Below are 21,967 nucleotides of genomic sequence, written 5' to 3' on the forward strand. Positions count from 1 at the left end.
AAATGTAATTTCTGAGATTTTACATTAGTAAAAAGGAATTACATGAATTAGAAAGCAATACAAACCAATAGTCTCAGGCAGTTGTTGAAGTGAATTGCTTGATAACAGGAGGTCTTGAAGGTTTTCACATGCTGAAATTCCTTCTTCAATCATTTCAATGTTATTTTTGGAAACATCCAAGTATGTGAGCTGTTTCAAACTACCGATAAACTGTAAGTAAAAAAAGGAAATCTAATGACTATATTAAGTGAATTTATGGCTAGTTTAGGTAATAAACTCAATACCAAGTTATAATTCACAATAAAATGTTTGTATGAGAGAAAAGATTCAATTTTTTATTAAAAGCTGTAAGTAATGTATTCAGTAATAAAGCTAAGAGTTCCTGCTAAGAGCCTAGCAGAGTGACAATGGCCATATACTTTTCTTTGGGAACTCAGCTGTCACCATTGGCTAGGGCAACAGAAGGTAACAGGATTCTTAGGTTCTTTGGGCATGGGAATAAATAAATGTCGGTCGTTAGGACAGAAACTACATGGAAAATAAACCACTTTAACAGTTCTCTGGACAAAATGAGTTAGGATATAAACTCAAAAGCAACCACTGCGAAGGACACACTCCAGGTCCAGGAAATTAAAAAGAATCTATTTTACAAAGTTTACTATGTTAATATTCTGAATTTTGTCAAGAATGTACTGATAGCTAACAGGCACCTGGGTGGCTCAGTGGGTTGAAGCCTCTGCTTTCAGCTCAGGTCATGATCCCAGGGTCCTGGGATCAAGCCCCACATTGGGCTCTCTGCTCAGCAGGGAGCCTGCTTCCCTCCTCTCTCTCTCTGTCTACTTGTGAGCTCTGTCAAATAAATAAATAAAATCTTAAAAAGAAAGAAAAAAGAATGTACTGGTAGTTTAAAAATGCTATTTTCTTCTATCTAATATATTTACAATTAAATAACCATCCTTAAAAAAAGAAAGTAATCTGAAAATGTACAATTCATCAAACTGCAAAGAACAGACTTCACTAAGAGAAACCATATAAACCATATAAAGTTTGATATACATACCCCTGGAATAAAAGTCAGTCTATTACCATCCATCCAAAATTCTTTCAATCCACTTAGTTGCTCAAGTACTTCAGGCTGTTTGGGTAAGAAGGGGGTGGGGGAATTCTGTAATTTACTTGAATGTTTTTATTTGTCAGAAGTAGTTCCAGGGAACTTGTAATGGTAACTTCTGGTTTAAAACATTTAATAAATAATGGGGGAGGGGGGTAGCATGGAGCAGAGCCAAGATTCTAGACCTTTCATTATATTATAATTACTACAGTGGTACTACTAAAAGAAAACTCAAAGATGAGCATTCCAAAAAAAAAAAAAAAAGACAAGACAAGCATTCCAGAATAGGCTCAAGTATTTATAAAACTAATAAAGAAATAAAAATAAGTCCCATCACTTTCAAGAATAAAAAGATACTATCAATCATTATCTGTAAAAATATTTATTAGCCTTTTCCCCATAACCCAGCAATTTACTTTTGCCTTAGAAGTACTTTTTCTTACTCATCTAGGCTGATGAAACTTTGTTTTTCCCTTATGATCTCTCAAATTGTCTACTTGCTGTGCCTAACTTTGTTACTTTTTCCATGGGTTTCTCCTTTATTCCATTTATTACATTTGATTCTCACTACTGTCAGATATTTCTATCTGATTAACTCTTCCTCTTAAGTGTTTTCGTATCTTTTTTCCCCAAAATATGTATATATCTTTAACCTATTTTATATTTTAAAATGCTAAGAGGGGCTCCTGGGTGGCTCACAGTGGGCTAAAGCCTCTGCCTTGGGCTCAAGTCCTGATTCCAGGGTCCTGGGATCCAGCCCCGCATTGGGCTCTCTGCTCAGAAGGGAGCCTGCCTCCCTTCCTCTCTTTCTGCCTGCTTCTCTGTTTACCTGTGATCTCTGTCTGTCAAATAAATAAGTAAAGTCTTTAAAAAAATGCTAAGAAATAAATACATTAACTTTCACATGCTCTCAATCAAATTTAAGACCTTTGAATAGAGACTGGTAAGAACTTACCACTTCTGTGAATTCATTACTTCCCAAATCCAGTCTTTCCAGTTGGGTCAGTCTATTCATGGTTCTATGCACATGGGATTAATGAAGAATTGAGTATATAAAAACTTCAATTAAATGGAAGCTTTCAAATCAATAGTATTAAACATTCTTAGGTAAGATCTAATGTACAGGTTTCACCATATTGACAAAATAAATATAATTTCTCAGAAAAGTTTTCTTTATTTAATTTCTAAATAAAATAAGTTATGAATTATTCTCTAATTTGGGTTCTCATCAGCTCTTCATTTCTATTCCTAAACAGTAGTCATAGTAAATTTAAACACACAGACCAGAATATGAATAACTGGTTTTTGCTTTTTTTCACAGAATAAATTTTCATTTAGTATTAATTAACTAATGAATTAGACTGGCAGCTACACAGTAATTATTACCGTTTTTCAAGACTGGTCATATATTTGTAAAACTTCAAAATAGCTTATTTCTAAAAATAAGTACTCAAAATTCTAAACAGTAAATTTCTTACCACATTTCCAAATTAATTTCAATACAACTCAAAATCAAGTTTTATAAGAATCATAAATATGAGTAGTAAAATCATTTTTAACTTCCAACTTACTACCAATATTTCTCTGCAACTACAGTGACTTGAAAATTGTACAAAACCTCATTTAATAACGAAATAAGCTAAACTGTACTTTTATCTCTCCTTCAATACAGCATTTTAAAAACCTAAACTGGGGGCGCCTGGGTGTCTCAAGCCTCTGCCTTCGGCTCAGGTCGTGATCCCAGGGTCCTGGGATTGAACCCCGCGTGGGGCTCTCTGCTCAGCGGGGAGCCTGCTTCCTCCTCTCTCTCTGCCTGACTCTCTGCCTCCTTATAATCTCTGTCTGTAAAATAAATAAATAAAATCTTTAAAAAAAAAAACCTAAACGAGTTAATTCAAATACATATTTACACTCTTATAATTACTATTTTTAGAGAAACCTAGTATTTGATAGATTGAGATACTACCAGCTACCCAGATAAAGAACTTCGTGCTGTAATTTTTTAGGATATGCCAAAATGAAAGCAAAATACAGTTATCATCATATTATTAATATATATTAATATGCTAATGGCTTAAAAATTAACACTATTAAAAACCAACAGCCTCCTTAAATTACAAAATAAGAACACAGACTATTTCTATCTTCTCTGGAAATTTAACAAATTAGAAAAAGTAAAATAACACTCACAAAACGTTTCTCTGCCTTTTCAGTGAAAAAACTAAAACATAGGAACACACATAATTGGAGGCACGCTTGGGTGTCTCAGTTCATTAAGCAACTGCTTTTGGCTCAGGTCATGTTCCTAGGGTCCCAGGATCTAGTCCCACCTAGGGCTCCTTGCTTGGCAGGCAGCCTCTTTACCGTCCCCTGTTGTTCTTCCCCTGTGTTTGCAAGTGCGCATCTTTATTGCTCTCTCTCAAATAAATAAGAATTTTAAAAAAATAATAAACAAAAGAACACAAATAATTGTAATGACACTATGTTACTGACCCAACATTAGAGGAAACTAATTTCTCCTAACCCTTCCATTTAAAGTATGCCATTCTATCAATATTCCTTTAAATTATTTCACAACACCAATTTTTCTCAAAGCTGCTTTATTTAACTTAGACTTATTAAAGGCCTAGTCTCAACTATAATTGCTCCCTTACTCATATCTTTGTCCAAATCTCTAAGTCAGTTGTAGTTTGCTTCATAACAAAGAAGGTTTCCAGGACCTTTTGAAGAAAAATGAGAAGCTATCACATTAAACTATATCCAGGTAAGCATTTGAGAAAAGTAGAAAGGAGTGTGAGGAGGGAGGGGAAAATTGAAGAAATTATTAAAATAACAAAAGAACATAGAAAATGCACACAGAGTAGTTAAACACTGTAACAAAAGGGTAAGTCATACAAGAGTACAAAAAAGAAGCAGTGCATTGGAAAAATTCAATTATGAATGACGTCTTTAGAAAGAAGTTTAAAAACTGATGCAGGGAAAAGTGAATGACATGTATATGTAACAAAAAAGAAATAAAATGTAAAATCTTCAAAATGTCTCTATATTAACTTGCATTAATTTATACTGGCAACTTTAGTCCTACTAAGATACCTCAAAAATCTAAGACAAAATTTCACGTTTTCATTTTCAAGTCTTCATTTAAGATCCAGATTCCTACTTCAAGGAGAAACCAAAGACAATATATCCCTCAAATTTCTTCCTATTTACCTCTCGAATTTCTTTGTATTTAACTCCTTTTTATCATCTCTTCTTGTGTCACAGGGAAAAAACCACATCTTTTGTGTGCTTGGCCCTGTGCCCTCTAGTACTTAGATGGTATTAAATTTCACTTAGCTACATAACTGAAACAGCTTTCCCACTGCTCTCATCTTTGATTATAAAAAGGTTCACTCACATAACTTGAATGCACATGACTTTAGTAACATTTAAAACTACTGCCGTTTTACAGGTTTGTGAGGTCTCAAAAGTTTTAATCACAACTCTTAAAAAGAAAGCAGTAAAGAATTATATTTGAAAATATATCAGACAGAGCCCAGTTTAAAGTTAAATGAGATAAAATAGTAAGTTAAAATTATGGTATCAGATAAACAATATTAATTATAGGCTTAGCTATTAGAGTAAACAATTTACATCCTATTCAAATCTCTTAGAAAGCAGTCCGTTTGAACTAAAGGAGTCACTGATGCCAGTACCACATCTGTAAAATATTTAAACCTTTATGAATTTAGTATGGATCATAATTCCCATTTTAATTTATACTCACAACCATCACTATAAACACCAATCTTTTCTGCACTGAACAACAGTCAGCTAATAGATGATGTCTTCTGGGAATCAAAACCAGATATGCTCCTTGTCCTCAAAGACTCACATTCATGGGGAAGGTTATAGGTACATGTGTGCATGCATGTAAGTTGGCCAGGTAAAAACAGGAGTAAAAGGGAGGGTTGCCTGGGTGGCTAGGTAGGTAAGCGTCTGCCTTTGGCTTAGGTCATGATCCCAGGGTCCTGGGACAGAGCCCCGCATTAGTCTCCCCGCTCAGTGGGAAGCCTGCTTCTCCCTTTCCTACTCCCCCTACTTGTGTTCCTTCTCTCACTGTGTGTCTCTATGTCAAATAAATAAAATCTTTTTTAAAAAGAGTGAAATAAAATGCATTAAAAAAAACAAGATTGAGGTGCCTGGGTGGTTCAGTGGATTAAGCCTCTGCCTTTGGCTCAGGTCATGATCTCAGGGTCCTGGGATCGACCTCCAGGTCGGATTGATTCTCTGCTCAGCAGGGAGCCTGCTTCCCTTCCTCTCTCTCTCTCTCTCTGCCTGCCTCTCTGCCTTCTTGTGATCTCTGTCAAATAAATAAATACAATCTTAAAAAAAAAAAAAAAACAAGACTAACATGGTAAATTTCATAACAGATGCAAATAAGATGCCACAGAAGCTGAGGAAGCCAAACTCCTGGGGAACTGGAGATATCTCCCTTAAAAGCTAACAATTAACTCCTGACAAATCAATCACAACAGAAATCAGCAAAGTATTCTGTAAAGGATCAGAGAATAAATAATTTAGGCTTTGCATACAGTCTTTGTCACAACTATTTGATTCTAACACTATAGAGCAAAGGGAGCCGTAGACAATATGTAAATGAATAAATGTATTTCCAGTGAAACTTCTTTGCACAAATTAACAGTGGGCCAGATTTAGTAAGACAGTAGTTTGCCAATGCCTACACTGTAAAAATGTAGCGATGAATTCAGGAAGTTTTAATGTATTTTTTTCAACAAATGGACACACACTATAGTGCATTTTCAGTGTGTAGATCTGTTTTGGCTTTATCTTACTTGCTCTTGGATTGCCATCTTTTCTTGATGTTAGCTTACCAGCAGGGGGCTGTCCATCCCACTTCTAACTTACAACAGACTACAAAACCCAATAAATTCTTAAAATTACAGTTATCAAACTTCACATAAAGACCCTACAGATTTCACTAATTAATACTATATAAGAGCTCTAGTATATGAACTGGGACCTCTATATGGGACTAGTAGATTTTATAGACATATTTTGATATTTGTGACACAAGACCAAATTCAGAAAGCTTATGAAATCACCATAAAATACCAACAACAGATGTAAAAGTTTTATATTCAATACCACTGATTAAAATATGACCACAAGTCTGGGACGCCTGGGTGGCTCAGTTGGTTAAGCAGCTGCCTTCGGCTCAGGTCATGATCCCAGCGTCCTGGGATCGAGTCCCACATCGGGCTCCTTGCTCCACGGGGAGCCTGCTTCTCCCTCTGACTCTGCCCTCCACTCTGTCTGCCTGTGCTCGCTTTAACTCGCGCTCTATCTCTGACAAATAAATAAATAAAATCTTAAAAAAAAAAAAAAAATATGACCACAAGTCATATTGTTCACAATGTGATCAAAATATGATCACAAGTCAGTCTTTTAAAAATAAATTTCACTCATATTTTAGATATTACAAAACTAACATTTCTTTAAAGACTTAAGAATTCAAAATTCTTGGGGTGCCTGGCTGGCTCAGTCAGTAGAGTTTGGGATTCCTGATCTTGGGAATTATTAAGTTTGAGCCCCACAATGGGTGCAGAGAATACTTAAAAAAAATCTTCAGAAGAATTAAAAATTCCTATTTTAGAAAGAATAGCACCTTTACTTACTTTGGCAACATTTTCAACTGGTTTTCTCTAAGTTCTAATATCTGGAGTTTAGTTAATCTGCAAAACAAAATAACAAATTAATCATCTATGACAAAGACAGTGATGCCATACTCCAAGTTTTAAAGCAACCAATATTCTGTAATTGCAAAGTAAGAAAAGGCTTTTTCTGCCCCTCAGAATTAGTTGGGGGAAAAAAGTTAAACACTTCTAAACACATTTAAAGCACAACTTGTTGCCCCTAAATATTAATCCTACAGCATTTCATGCAAACATGTCTCCAAAATATTAGCCATTAGCAGGTTAGAGAACAGTAATTCAACTCCAGAGTCCAGCTCCAAGAGAAAAAACAACAAAGGAACTTAAGGGGATATAATAAAGGAGAAATCCTCTGGCCCTTCAGTGATGCACATTCCAATAAAATTAAGGGAAAATGAGAAGATTGGGTGGTCTAGAGTTGCTAACTAATGCCATAATGTCAATCATATTGCAATATATAAATGTATCAAATCAACACGCTATACACCTTAAACTTACAAAATGTTATATGTCAAATATATTTCCATAAAAAAGTGGTCCAAATACCAGATATAAAAAAACAGGAATCTGACAAGTATGCTTCATATATATATATATATATATATTATACATCATATATGAATATATTAAAAGTATAAGCAAGTATAAGCATAATTACACATAAACACAGATAAATACACACATATATTTATGTATGTAAATAAATATATGAAGCATGATAAAGTGGGTCCCACAGGACAGTCAATAGGCTACAATAATGCCCAGAATTCATTCTCTCTTAGTTAAAATGTAATTGACATATAACATTATTAGTTTCAGGTATCCAATATAATGTATATGTGTATATATTGTAAAATGACCACCATAGTAAGTGTAGTTAACATCCATCATCATAGTTAATTTTTTTCTTATGATGAGAACTTTTAGAATCTACTTTCTCAGCAACTCTCAAATATGCAATCCAGTATTGCTGAGAACAGCAATTACACCCTCAAAATTTATTTATTTTATAACTGGAAATTTTAACTTTACCACCTTTTTTGTACCACCTTTACCCATATTGCCACCCTCACCTGTGCCAACCACCAATCTGTTCTCTGTATCTAATGAAGCTCAGGTTTGGTTTTATTTTGAGATTCCACATATAAGTGAGATCATACACTATGTATCTTTACTTACAGACAAAAAGATGACTAAAATTAACATGCCATTGAAAAAGCACTTTCTCTACTAGTTTTAAAATAATAGTAATTTGATACCTAATAGTCATTCACTCAATGTTCATCTTTTCATTAAAAAAAAGTTACTCAAAGACTATAACGACAAGAATTACTCTATGTGGGGCACCTGGGTGGCTCAGTGGGTTAAGCCACTGCCTTCGGCTCAGGTCATGATCCCAGGGGCCTGGGATCGAGTCCCGCATTGGGCTCTCTGCTCAGCAGGGAGCCTGCTTCTCCTCATCTCTCTCTCTGTCTGTCTCTCTGCCTATTTGTGATCTCTCTCTCTGTCAAATAAATAAATAAAATCTTTAAAAAAAAAAAAAAAGAATTATTCTATGTTCAGATACTGGCAGGAGTGTGCCAATGGGGTGGTCCCCAGAAACACACTTTCTTTTCTCCAGAATTTTGATTCTAGTGGAGAAGATAGATAAATCAATAATTAGATCATTTTCAAATATGGTAAATGCTAAAAATATAGTATTCTGTTCTCAAAAATATAGAAATTACGCACATTTAAAGTATTTTTGAATACTTTAAAAACCAATTCAAGTTGTAAATTACCTTTTTCTTCTAAATATTCACTGCTTATTTATTTATCTGGGAATATAAATTCAAAGAAAAAATAACAAGACCCCAAAAACTGTAAAAACCTCAAGGTTTGGAAATAATTACAAAAGAAGAGAGTATGAAAGTATAATCAATAGTATTACTAAAGCAACTTTTAGTTTTGTCAACTTTGTAAGAACTAACAAGAAAAGGTTTTAAAAGAAACTGTAATTTACCTGCCAAAGTTAGCTGGCAAGAACTCAAGGAAAGCATCATTTAGATATAACTGCGTTAGGTTTAACAGCTGAGAAAATCCATCAGGAAGCCTATATAAAATATATCAGAATTTAAGTTAAATTAACACACAGAATTTCAGTCTCAGAATCTATCTAAGAATCTGTCTAACCAACACATGTTCTTAACAGGTAACAGTTACCTTTTTACTTTAATGAGGGACCCACAAACCTGAGATTTCCTTTTTATAATAATTTACCTACTTCAATAACTTTTTTCTCTTCGTAAATAGGAAATGAGATAGTATTTGCCTCAAGATAAAATGTGCACAAAAAGGTCAACTTGAATGAACCACAGTACAGAGAAATGTATTTAGGACATAACTATGACATCAGCAAGCACTCTTGAAATTTGCCTTATCTAACATCAACCCAAAGGATTCATAAAGAATTCCAAAACTTGACAGTATTTTTTTTCCCCTCAAACCATGACAATATGGACTTTTGGGGCTGGTGATTCTTTGTATTGAGGAGGCTGTCTTCTCCACTGTACTGTTCAGCAGCAAGCCCGGCCTTATCTATTCGGAACCAGTAGCACCACCCACCACTGCAGGTTTTAAAAACCAGAACTGTCTTCAGAATTTGCCAAATGACCATTGGGGGCTAAATCATTCCCATTTGAGAACCAGTAGTTTAGAAATTATTTTCAATTTCAAAACCTGGCCTTTAAATAACCAAATAAAGATTGCATAATTTTATAATAAGCAAAGAAGAAGTAACACAAAAAGCTAAAGGACATTTTGGAGCCATATGAGAACCTGTATGTATCAGCTTTCCCTTTATTTCCTCTGGTTTACAAAAGAAATTCCAGATCTAGAACTGGATACTAGAGCAATATTTTTAGCTAAAGACAAAACATCATCATTACATGATTTCCTAGATTTTTAAAAAGTACAAAGTTCTGTTGCAGTGAGACTTCTCAGTCTTTGACTTATGTTGTTTCTTTCCTATGTCACATTCCTTCATCTACCACAGCAAATGAAGCACCAATGTTTGAAAATATTCACTAAATATAGTACTGTATTATGTGAAAGCTGGTTTCAGTTTTTGACTTAGCTACACTAAACCATGCTCTACTCATCTTTTGCTTCACTATTCCATTTTTGCAAAACTTAATAGTTCTGGAGTCAGGAAAGTGTTCTATTTATAGCCATTACTATCATAAAAGAAAATTTATGACCTCTGGCATATGTTGTAACCAATCACATGGTTTTTCCTTTTTTGTTGTTCTTACCTTCCTGATCTTTCAGTTTCTTTTACTATTTTCAAAAGTTTTTGAGTGCTACACAGCTGATTTGTGAGTGAAGAAATTCTTATATTCTGAAAGTATCACTGAGGGAGGAAACCATATTCTAGCCTCATTACTGACACAAACCATCTGTGAGACCTGGAGCAAAACATCTGGATTATCTGTTCGGATGTCTAATTTACCTTTGTAAAATAGGAGGTTAGAAAATATGGCATTAGAAAAAACCATGGTTATAAAAAGGTTTCATTTTAACCTAAAAATGAAATTTAAAGTTGATACCAATTACTCATTAAAAATATAGAAAATAATTTTCTACTACTAATTCACAGCTGTTTTACTCAAAATTAACTTGTAATTCAACTCAGAACTTACTTGGAAATAGGGTTTACACTGGCCTCCACAACCGTCAAAACTTTACAATTTTTTATATTTTCTGGAAATTCCTGTATTCCTAGAAAATGAACAAATAATTAATAATCAAATTAAAAGGATATAATAATTAAAAAATGAATTACTGTTTACCTTGCAAATTCAAAATTTACCAACTAACTAGGATCTAGACAAACTGACAAAATCAACCAAACAGAACTCTACAATTTCTCTTTTCTTTTTCATCTTTTGTTCATGTGCCTCTTTATAACTGCCAATTATTAGTTTAACCTCCCCCTCCTTCACTTAGCTCTTCTGAAAATTAGTGCCTTCTCCATCTGATGATGTTAAGGATACAAAATACGAATACTTAGCACTCTTTCTGGTTTTCTGCCATAAAAACATGATTACTTTTTTTTAATGCTGGGCCCAGATTAAGGTATTCCCTAACGTACATGTCAACTGACAAAGCTGAGAACAAAGCTGAAGCCAGAAGTAGTAGAAAATCTACAGTTGATATGCCAGCAGATATGATGGCAGCTGCTGACCAATTCAGTAAAATACCGCATCAATGGGGTGGACAGGCCAAATTACAGAAACTTTCTAACCACATACTCTTTTTTAAAATCTTTTGTTGTTCTTGTTAAAAATTTTACTTATTTATTTGACAGACAGAGATCACAAGTAGGCAGAGAGGCAGGCAAGGAGAGAGAGGAAGGGAAGCAGGTTCCCTGTCAAGCAGAGACCCCGATGTGGGGCTTGATCCCAGGACCCTGGATCATGACCTGAGCCGAAGGCAGAGGCTTTAACCCACTGAGACACATAGGCGCCCCTCTAAGCCATCTCTTATTTCCTCACACTATCTCAGCAAAAATATAGTAACAATAATTTGTGAACTAACAATAACCCACAAATTTCCAATAGCAATGTTATAACACAAACTAAAAGAATGCTAAAAGCTTTTTAAAATATTACAAAATTCTGTAAGACTCCTTCCTGTACTAACACAATACCAATACTGAACATAGTTGACATCAGAGGATCATTCAAACTTCTTTCAACTTCATTACTTTATCATTCAAGATAAGCAAGTTTACCACAGTGCCAAACACAGAATTTCAGGTGCCCAAAAATTAATAATGCAAAATCACCAACTGACAAATACTACAGCAATAACTGTTTAGTTAAAACTCATCAGCAAATGCTAATATTAGTGGGTAAAATAATGATGAGAAATAGGATACTAATAGATTGATTGTTTCTCCCAAAAAGATACTTATTAATAACAAAAGAAAAAAAAGCAATTTAATAAAGAAATATCAAAGGCACCATCTTAAATTGCTTTAAAGTTACCATCACCAGTTAGCAACATCACGTGGTACCAAATCTAAGATGCACTGGGAAGGGATGCAATACCATTATTGTCATATTCTTGCCAAAAACATGTAACATGAAGTTAATCATAAGCAAACATCAAACAAATTCAAATTTAGAAAAATCTTACTACATAACTGGCCAATAAAATTTAAAACTATCAAGGTCAAAAAAGACAAAGGAAGACTGAGGAATTACCCAGGTAAGAGGAGACCAAAGAATATAATTGGGGGACTGTGTCAATGTCAGTTATCTCCCTTGTTCTAAAATATTACAAAACATTACCACTGTAGAAACTAAGTAACAAGTACACAGGACTACCCTGCAATTTCTGTTACAACTGCATGTGAATTTACAATTATCTCAATAAAAATTTCAATTAAAGGAATCTGGGCTCAATGATTCCTTATGGGAAGGTTTTATTACCATTGTTATTATAAATTCAATTTCTCAAACAGTCAAGATAACTCATTTCTTTAATTTCAGTTTTAGGAACTTTTACTTTTGCTGAAATTTATAGAGTTCATGTAAATCTTCAAATTAGCAAATATATACAATAATGGATATTGAATGATATTAAGAAATTACTGTTTTTTTCAAGTATGACAATAGAGTGGTTTCATTTTGAAATACTTATATATGAAAGGAATTCTTCATGACTTGCTTTAAAATAATCAGAGGTGAGGAGGTGTCTTGGTGGCTCGGTCAGTTAAGCATCCAACTCTTGGTTTCAGCTCAGGTCATGATCTGGGGTTGTGAGATGGAGCGCCATGTATGGGTCCACACTCAGCACAGGGTCTGCTTGGGACTCCTTACCCACCTTTCCCTTTGCCCTTCCCCACCCCATTTGCTCTCATGCTAATAAATAAATAAATAGATAGATAGATAAGATTTTAACAGAAACTATAAGGGATGGCAAAGTAGGAGGTACAGATGAGTTTAGTAGGAGGTATTCAATATACTGATACATGCTGAAGTTGGTTGATAGGTACAGTAGATGTATTATATTCTACTTTTGTAAATGCTTGACATATTCCACTATAAAAAGATTACGACTGTTCAGCTACTAGAAACAGACTCAGAGACAAAAGAACTTTGAAAGAGTTACTGTACTTGAAGAGGAAAAAAATGAACAAAATTGTAAAGATAAAGCTTAAACTAAGAAATAAATGGAGGGGCGCCTGGGTGGCTCAGTGGGTTAAAGCCTCTGCCTTCGGCTCAGGTCATGATCCCAGGGTCCTGGGATCGAGCCTCGCATCGGGCTCTCTGCTCCACAGGGAGCCTGCTTCTCTCTCTCTCTCTCTCTCTGCCTGCCTCTCTACTTGTGATCTCTCGGTCAAATAAATAAAATTTTTTTAAAAGTAAATTAATTAAAGCTAGATATTCTTGATATTTTCTAGGGATAATATATTTTCATGTGTTTACTGATCATTTTTATTTCTTCTTCTTTGAACTCCATGTTTATTGTACATCTTCTATGGGATTATCTTTTTATTACTGATTGTAAGCATTCTTTAGAAATACTAGTGTATCAAATTTTTCTCAGTTTGTCATGTATTATTTATTTAGTCATACAGAAATTTTATTCTTTTACTACTGTGCTTTTTAAAAATTAATTTAGTAGTTTATTAGAGAGAGAAAGAAGGAAGGAGAAGGAGAGAGAGTATCCCAACCAGGCTACATGCTCCACGAAGAGCCCAACAGAGGGCTCTATCTCATGATGGTAAGATCATAACCTGAGCCAAAATCAAGAATCAGACACTTAACCAACTGTGGCACCCAAGTGCTCCTACTATGCTCTCTATATCTTGAATAAGATCTCTTTCCTATCCCAAAGTCATAAAAATATTCTACATTTTCCAATAATTGTAACTGTTTTCATATTATTATCCTTAATTAATTTGGAATTTATTTTAGCACATATTATGAAGGCTCTCTCTTTTTTTCCCTATTTCCCATATAAAACCACTGTTCCAATGCTAACAAAATACTTTTGTTATTTCATTAATTTGTAGAGGCACCTCTGTCATATTCCAGATTCTTTCATGGTTATGTTTCCTGACACTCTATCCTTTTAGGTCCTCCTACTCAACTATTCCATAGTTTTATGTTTTTCTTCCATTTAGGTTGCATGCACATTTTCTATAAAGTTCATTTCTAGATATGTGTGATAGAGTGGTTGCAATAATAGACTCACTCCCTATACCACTCTCTCTACAATGTGATCCTTCAACTATTCCCATCAAAATATTAAGTATAATTTCCCTATGTTCTGATTCCAGGCTCAGCCATGTGCTCTCCTTTGGCCAATGAAACTTTAGCCAAGTTACTGAAATTAAGGGTTTAAATAAGCTCTCTGGATAATTTCCACTAGCTCTTAGGGTCCCCTTATTGTTCTGTGAGAAACGTGGCTGGGATGGCTTGGGCTAACCTGTTGGAGGATGAGATCTGTCATCCCAACAGAGGATCACAACATTGTGATTTAAATAAGTCTTTATCTGATTTTGTTATCAAAATGTATTTTACCCTTATAGACAGAATTGTGTACTTTCCCCCCATACTTTAATCTAAAGAAGTTTTTATAAATTAGGGATAACCCCAATTCCAAGAAGGTTTAGTCAAATTTGCTCTTAAAAAGTAGACTTGGTAGTTTTTCTGACTATCCAATATAATACTGTATTCACTGGTCTTTTTTTTTTTTTAAAGATTTTATTTATTTATTTATTTATTTATTTTTATTTATTTGACAGAGAGAGAGAGAGAGACAGCCAGACAGCCAGACACACACCACAAGGAGGCAGAGAGGCAGGAAGAGAGGAGGAAGAGGCTCCCTGCTGGGTAGAGAGCCAGATGCAGGGCTTGATCTCAGGACCCTGAGATCATGACCTGAGCAGAAGGCAGAAGCTTAACCCACGGAGTCAACCAGGCACCCCTCACTGGTCTTTGTAAGTTTTCTGTTCTTGAGCTGATTTTGGAAATTTATTTTTTATTTCATCTAAGTTTTAAAATTTAGTGGCTTTAGGGGCACCTGGGTGGCTCACATGGTTAAGCGTCTGCCTTCAGCTCAGGTCATGATCCCAAGATCCCGTGATCAAGCCCCTGCACCCTGGGCTCCCTGTTCTGTGGAGTCTGTTTCTGCCTCTGCCCTCCCTCTGCTCGTTCTCGATCTCTCCCTTTCTCTCTCTCAAATAAATAAATAACATCTTTAAAAAATTAAATAAAATTTAGTGGCTTTATAGTATTTATTCTTTTTTGAGTGAAAAACCACTTTTTAATAAAATGATGGTAACAGGAATATGAGAGATGTTGCTTTTGGAGGGAATAACAGAAGAATTTTCTTATTAATGGTAATAAAAACTTGAAAACCCTGTTAGAAGTTGAAAAATTCGAACTACCAATCTCCAAAGCATCTCTTTTACCTAGAAATTTAACACATCAATTACACATTTTAGGGTATGTACACAATGAACTGCTTAATTAGTATCTGTTTCTTCTATTACTGCTTGTAGGTTTTGTTTCAATTGATTCAATTTTCTGTCCTAAGTACACGTAACTATTCATTATACTGTACTTGGAACAGCAAATTTTTGCTAAATTTGACTACCAATAACTTTCATATTTTTTACACTGGTTTTGTTCCTTCTTCTTTTCTCTTATTCATTTACATATAAAATATTTGTTATGGATCATATTCTTAGAAGTTAAATTCTTGGGGCGCCTGGGTGGCTCAGTGTTATAAGCCTCTGCCTTTGGCTCAGGTCATGATTTCAGGGTCCTGGGATCGAGCCCCGCATTGGCTCTCTGCTCAGCAGGGAGCCTGCTTCCCCCCCATAACCTGCCCACCTCTCTGCCTACTTGTGATCTCTGTTTGTCAAATAAATAAATAAAATCTTTAAAAAAAGTTAAATTCTTATCAGTCCTTTATTTTTTTTAAGATTTTATTTATTTATTTGACAGACAAGAGATCACAAGTAGGCAGAGAGGCAGGCAGAGAGAGAGCAAGGGAAGCAGGCTCCCTGCCAAGCAGAGAGCCCAATTGGGGGCTTGATCCCAGGACCCTGAAATCATGACCTGAGCCGAAGGCAGAGGCTTTAACCCATTGAGCCACCCAGGTGCCCCATTATCAGTCCTTTAAATAACAAATAATTTGTCTCAAGTGACAATTCTACAAGATACACTGAACATATTAAAACAGTACTCTTTTGCTAAACTGACTTAATACTTTAAAAAATGTGTATGGGATAGCAGCAGGAGTCCCAGGGCAGATGTGGTAGTTAGAGCCAGAAGTGGGAGACTTGGAGGAAAAAGAGCAAAAAAGGCAGTGAGTTTGGATTATTATGGTAAAGGTACTGTGAACATCTGCTTTTAAAAAGGCTCAGGTCATGATCCCAGGGTCCTGGGATCAAGCCCATCAGGCTCCCTGCTGAGCTCAGCAGGAGCCTGCTTTTCCCTTGGCCTGCAGCTCCCCCTGCTTGTGCTCTATCTGGCATGCACTCTCTGACAAAATTTATTTAAAAAATTTTTTTAATCATTCTGTAAACACATATTTTATTTCTCTTATGTAAACACCAAAGAATGGAATCAGGTATATGCATACTGACATGGTGAATTACACGGATTAATCTTCAAACACTGTAGGAACTTTGAATATCTGGGGTGAGATGGTTGTAGTGTATTCTTCTTCTTCTTTTTTTTTTTTTTAAAGATTTGTTCATTTGACAGAGAGTGAGCTCAAGCACAAGGATGGGGAGTGGCAGGCAGAGGGAGAGGAAAAAGCCGGCTTCCCACTGAGCAGAGAGCCCAATGCGGGGACTTGACCCCAAGACCCTGGGACCACAACCTGAGCTACAGGCAGACGCATAACTATCTGAGCCACTCTGGTGCCCCCGCAGTGTGTTATTCTTATCAAAACACATCTTTTACAATAGAACATTCCACATTTAGAGGAAGGACAGGGGAAGGACATTCCATGGTTTTCAGTAGCACTCCACTTCATTTTAAAAACCTTAGCTAAATATCTCATTTCTTTGGCCTTTGTCAAGTCCTTAAAGTATCATGAAATCATCTACATAGAAAATATTACCCAAGAGGTATATTATTTTTAGTACACAATAAAGTCTATGTAAGGAGAAAAAGACCAATTGGAGTAAAGTATGTTCTACTGATCTAAACTTTTACATGAAGAAAGAATAATTTTAAAAGTTCTAGATCAGATTTCTGTAATTTTAATATTTAATGGGAAGTAATGCTTTTATCATCTTCCACAAATACATATATTTTATATTTTTAAAAATTTTAAGTACTTTATTCCACAGCATGAGGTTTATAAAAAGTAACCAGTATCTGTGATATAAGTAATTCTAAATCATCTCCAGCTTTCAGATACACAGTAATAATTTTTCCTTAAAGGAGGAGTTTTGAAATACTTCTGGGTTTTCTGTTTTTACAAACTGCTAGCATTGTATTTACTATGACTTTAATTCCTACAGGTTCTAAATCTTCCCTTAACTCCAAATAAAAATTTTCAAATACCCTTTAGGTATTGCTTAGGTATCTTAAAAAAAAAAAAAGCCCAAACTGAAATCATCTATACTCTGCATTATTCAGCTAATATGTACCACCTAAACACAATGTAAGACACTATTATAGACTATAAATACTAAGACATGGTTCCTTTTCTTGAGAAGCTAAAATGTAGCAAAGAAAAGTATTTTCATCTTACTAGTTTTTTTCCCTCCTCAACTAGTCTTTCTTCTCTGGATCTTCTGTACCTTCTCCTCTTCTTCCAGGTCTCTTAATGTTGGGTTGACATTAAGACTCATTCTTTAGGTCTCTTTTCTTTCCCACTCATGCCCTTGGTGACTGTATCTAGCCTCTGGCTTTATATACCATCTATATACCATCTATACACTTTATATACCATCTATACACTGACAACCTCCACGTATGTAGAGCTAGCAGAGCCCCCTCTTGACTGAAAACTCCAGATCCCTGCAAATAAACAGGTATCTTATTTCAAAATGTAACATGTCCAAAAATGACCTGATTTTTTTTCCACTAAAAATTACAACTCCCACAGATGACCCCATCTTGGCTGTTAGCAACACTATCCTTCCACTTGTATACACCAATACCACTGAGGTCACCTTTATCTCTTATTTCTTATCTCGTGTCCCACATTCAGTCCATCTTAAAATCTTGTAGACTCAACCTTCAAATATATCTAGAGTCTGTCCACATCTCGCTGCTTCTATCGCTGTCATCAGAGAAGACTGACATAACAGCCCAACTGGTTACTTTTCACCTCTGTACTCACAATGTTTCTACATATAGCTGGCGTAAGTCTTTAAAACACAAATCAGATCATGGTCTGACTGATCTGCTCAAAGCTTTCTAAATGATTCCATGTCACTCAGAGTAAATGTCAAAGAACATACTGATGCCTACAAGGCTCTAACTCTCTGACCTCTATTCCTCTCACTCTCCCATCTTGCTGACTGTTTTAGCTACCCTGGCCTTCTGTTTCCCACACATACTATGGACACTCACACCTTACCAACCTTATAGTGGCTGGTCCCTCTTTCTGGTACAATCTTAACTCCAGTATCTACATGGCTAACTTCTTAAGTCCTTGTTCATGTTACTTTCTCAGTGAGGCCTACTTTCAATGCTTGTGTTAGCCGGTCTTCAAAGATGGTTCATTTTACCCTTAACATATGCAGAACCTGAATTTTATCATGAGTTACTTTTTAATTCTCTAACAAGTCCAAGTATCTTTCCCTTGTTCCTTCTCACTTGAATTTCATAGTGTTCCTTCTTTGTAATATACCCTTTTTGTAAGAATTTAACTCTTGCTCAAACTTAATAAAATGAAAACACTAGATTAGATATTGCAAAATGTGGCTTTCCTCTTTGGAGGAACAATTACTTTGGAGTAAACAATTACTATTGTTTAATTATAGAAGAACTCTTTCTTTACTGCTGGGAAAGAGAATATACTTCCTGACATTTAGGATCTGGCCTGGTCTTACAGGTAGCTACTTGGCATTCAAAGGGACATCTTGGTATTCTCTTGTTGAACTACACGATTTCAAAGAGTATCAACATCAGACCAGGCCATTCTTTGACCATGAAAGAGCAAAACAAAAGCAAGTATATACAGTTAACCTCTAAACAACATGAATTTGAATAGTACAAGTCTACTTAACCACAGATTTTTTTTTGACAGTACTATAAATGTATTTTATGATTTTTAGTAACATTTTGTCGACCTAGTAAGAATATAATATGTAATACATACACCATACAAAACATATATTATACATTTATATGTTAGGGGTAAGAGTTCTGTCAAGAGTAGGTTGTGAGTATAGTTAAGATGGTGGCAGGGGGAGGGAGTTAAAAGTGCAGGGGGTTGATGCTCCTAACCCCCACATCATTCAAGGGTCAACTATAATCTTATGTCTGAATAAGACATTGTCCAAAACATAAAGTACCAAATAATCCATAAGTGATAAGGCCACAGTAAGGTATAATGAGTGGACACCCCAGCTACAGTCTATATTATTAACATACTTGGCAATGACCAGTGATCACTGGTCTAAATATTTTTAGTTCTAGGTTAGTTTAACACACAGTTTTTCTTCTTTCATGATCTTAAACAAACTGATTTATTAAAAGAGCTCAACTTAAACAACTAATAAGTACATTAGCAATTTAAGAAATTTGAAAACACAGGAGAAAAATACAGTGACTGTAATTTTCCTCATAATCAATTTAACTTCTCTGAGTTTAAAGTGAAGAGCGTTTTCCAGCAGTTGGTCCCTAATCATCAGATCTTCTCAGGTTCTGTTTTCTGTTTTCACCACAAACTTTCAATTCATTCTTCCAGGGCTTTCTGACTCAATTAAAAAGAAAAGGCCTTAATTAACCTCTCTAGCATTCCTCTATCAGTTAGAAATATCTGAGCTATTCTTTCTGGTTTCTTTGCCTTATAATTTCCTGGCTCTGCATTCTGTGTGCTCAGACAGATGAATTAACTAGGCTAGTCTTCATTTCTTTTATCTCCCTTTCCCCACTAGCCTTCTCAATCAAGTACGTAGCAGAATGTTTTAATCATCATCTGCATTAGTTTTCTCAAGAAGGACAGGCATTTGAACATAGAAATGATTATTTCTCAAACACTAGTTGCTTTTTTGCAATGACTTGGGCGTGGTGAACTTTTTTATTTCTTTAAAAAGCTAATAAAGCAAAACTTAAGCCACCAAAGGAAGAGCAAATTAAACAAATTTACTCTTCAGTGCAGTTGCATTTAGATGAGTTTAAGACAAAAAGGAGAAAAAAAAACAAGCAAACAAATAAAAGGCAAGGGACTGATGATTACGCTACTTAAAATGTAGGGGAGATCTGTTCTCTGTGAAATCACAGAGAAAGAGAAGAAAAGAAAACATAAATTACAATTTAATTTTTAGTGAAAATAAGTTGTAAGGTTTCACTGGCAGCAGTAACTAATGTCATCCTCCTTCTGGGCAGAATATTTGAGTGCTTATTTTATTTTATTTTTAAAGATTTTATTTATTTATTTGACAGAGATCACAAGTAGGCAGAAAGGCAAGCAGAGAAAGAGGAAGGCTCCCTGAAGAGAGAGCCTGATGCAGGGCTTCATCCCAGGACCTTGAGATCACGACCTGGTCTGAAGGCACAGGCTTTTAACCCACTGAGCCACCCAGGCACCCCCTTGAGTGCTTATTTTAAATCTTCTCATCATATAGAAATTATTTCCAACTCCTCAAAAACACCAGCTGATATAATCATATAAAACAAGTTTTCTATATAATCAACAAAAACCATGCTGAAACTAGAATTAAAAAAAGAGAAACACTATAGTTCAGTAGGTTGTCATAACTCACACACACTATTCTTTAAGAAGCTGCAAAAAGTTGAAGATATCAAGGACACCGATGCACCACAACTGCACCATTCTCAATTCAAAGTAATAAATCCAGAGTCAATGCATTTTTCAGGAGACATATGCAAGCATGTTCATTACTGAGTGAGGTATTATTTTCATAGCATGAAGAGTTGTAGCAGTTTGCCAGCCTTTCCCAGGTGCATACAATTGTATTAGTAACATTCAAATTATTTCAGATGTCTTTCCTTATACTTTAACACTTTCCATTTAAAAAGATCAAAAAGTAGAAAATACCCCTTTGGGATGGAATGTTAAACTTGATGACCTCTAATGTCACAACAATTCTACAGTTCTGTGTGTTGACTTAACTATCAGCATGTGGAGAGCTACAATGACAGTGGATTAAGTTCCTCCTAATTTATCAAGTAAAACTTGTCACTCTAAAAAAGCAACAGGAATTGAAACTCATTTCAAACTACCCTTAAAGACAAGTTTTAAGCTGAGGAAATCTACTTAACTGGCATAAAATCATGAGGGGAAAGGTCACACAAACTAAAAACCTATTGACCTGAACTCTTCAAAATGTTAGTATCATGAAAAACACAAAAAGATGGGCAAACTGTTCCTAATTTTAAAAGACTGAAGAGACACAATTGAACTGTGTGATCTGTAACTAGGGGTGGAAGGGCAAACAACTAAAAAGGGCATTTTTAAGCAACAGGGAAAATGTAATGTCAAATTTCTTGAAAGTGATAATGATATTGTGGTTATTTATAAGATTTCCTTGTTCTTGGGAAATGCTTCTTCCAATATTTAAAGTTCATGTCTGCAACTTAAAATTTTAAATAGGTTTACCAAATAGAAATTTTATATAAGCAACAACATCTTTTCACTGAACATATTTAAATTCACATATATTTTTAAAAGAGAAGGAAACTAAACATGGCAAAATGCTAACAGAGTGTGAATCCATCCGTGTTCTGTCAATTTTTATGTAGGCTTTTAATATGGCTATGAAATTTTTGAAATAAACTGGAGAAAAAACAAGATATAAATGAATCCAATCTAAGTAGTAATTAGATTCGAAGTTTTTACTTAAATCACAAATTTTTCATATCACAGAAAAACAATAATTTTTTAAGTAGCTTCCATACCCAACATGGAACTTGAACTCACAGCC

General features: G+C 35.0%; 1 protein-coding gene across 11 annotated transcripts in view; it reads right to left on the reverse strand.

Annotated features, from left to right (window-relative positions):
* ERBIN (erbb2 interacting protein) overlaps positions 1–21,967 on the reverse strand; it is an 80,762-nt gene that overhangs the window by 48,912 nt on the left and 9,883 nt on the right. For all 11 annotated transcript variants that reach the window (XM_045075276.1, XM_045075270.1, XM_045075279.1 and 8 more), the window contains exons 4-9: positions 10,506–10,584; positions 8,828–8,917; positions 6,790–6,846; positions 2,067–2,130; positions 1,061–1,135; positions 66–210 (exon numbers count right to left, since the gene is read on the reverse strand). In XM_045075276.1, the coding sequence (XP_044931211.1) occupies positions 66–210; positions 1,061–1,135; positions 2,067–2,130; positions 6,790–6,846; positions 8,828–8,917; positions 10,506–10,584 (510 nt within the window). The remainder of the gene's footprint in view (positions 1–65; positions 211–1,060; positions 1,136–2,066; positions 2,131–6,789; positions 6,847–8,827; positions 8,918–10,505; positions 10,585–21,967) is intronic.

The sequence above is a fragment of the Mustela putorius genome, unplaced genomic scaffold (genome assembly GCF_011764305.1).
Source record: "Mustela putorius furo isolate JIRA1106 unplaced genomic scaffold, ASM1176430v1.1 tig00000145_pilon_pilon_pilon, whole genome shotgun sequence".
NCBI lineage: Eukaryota > Metazoa > Chordata > Mammalia > Carnivora > Mustelidae > Mustela > Mustela putorius.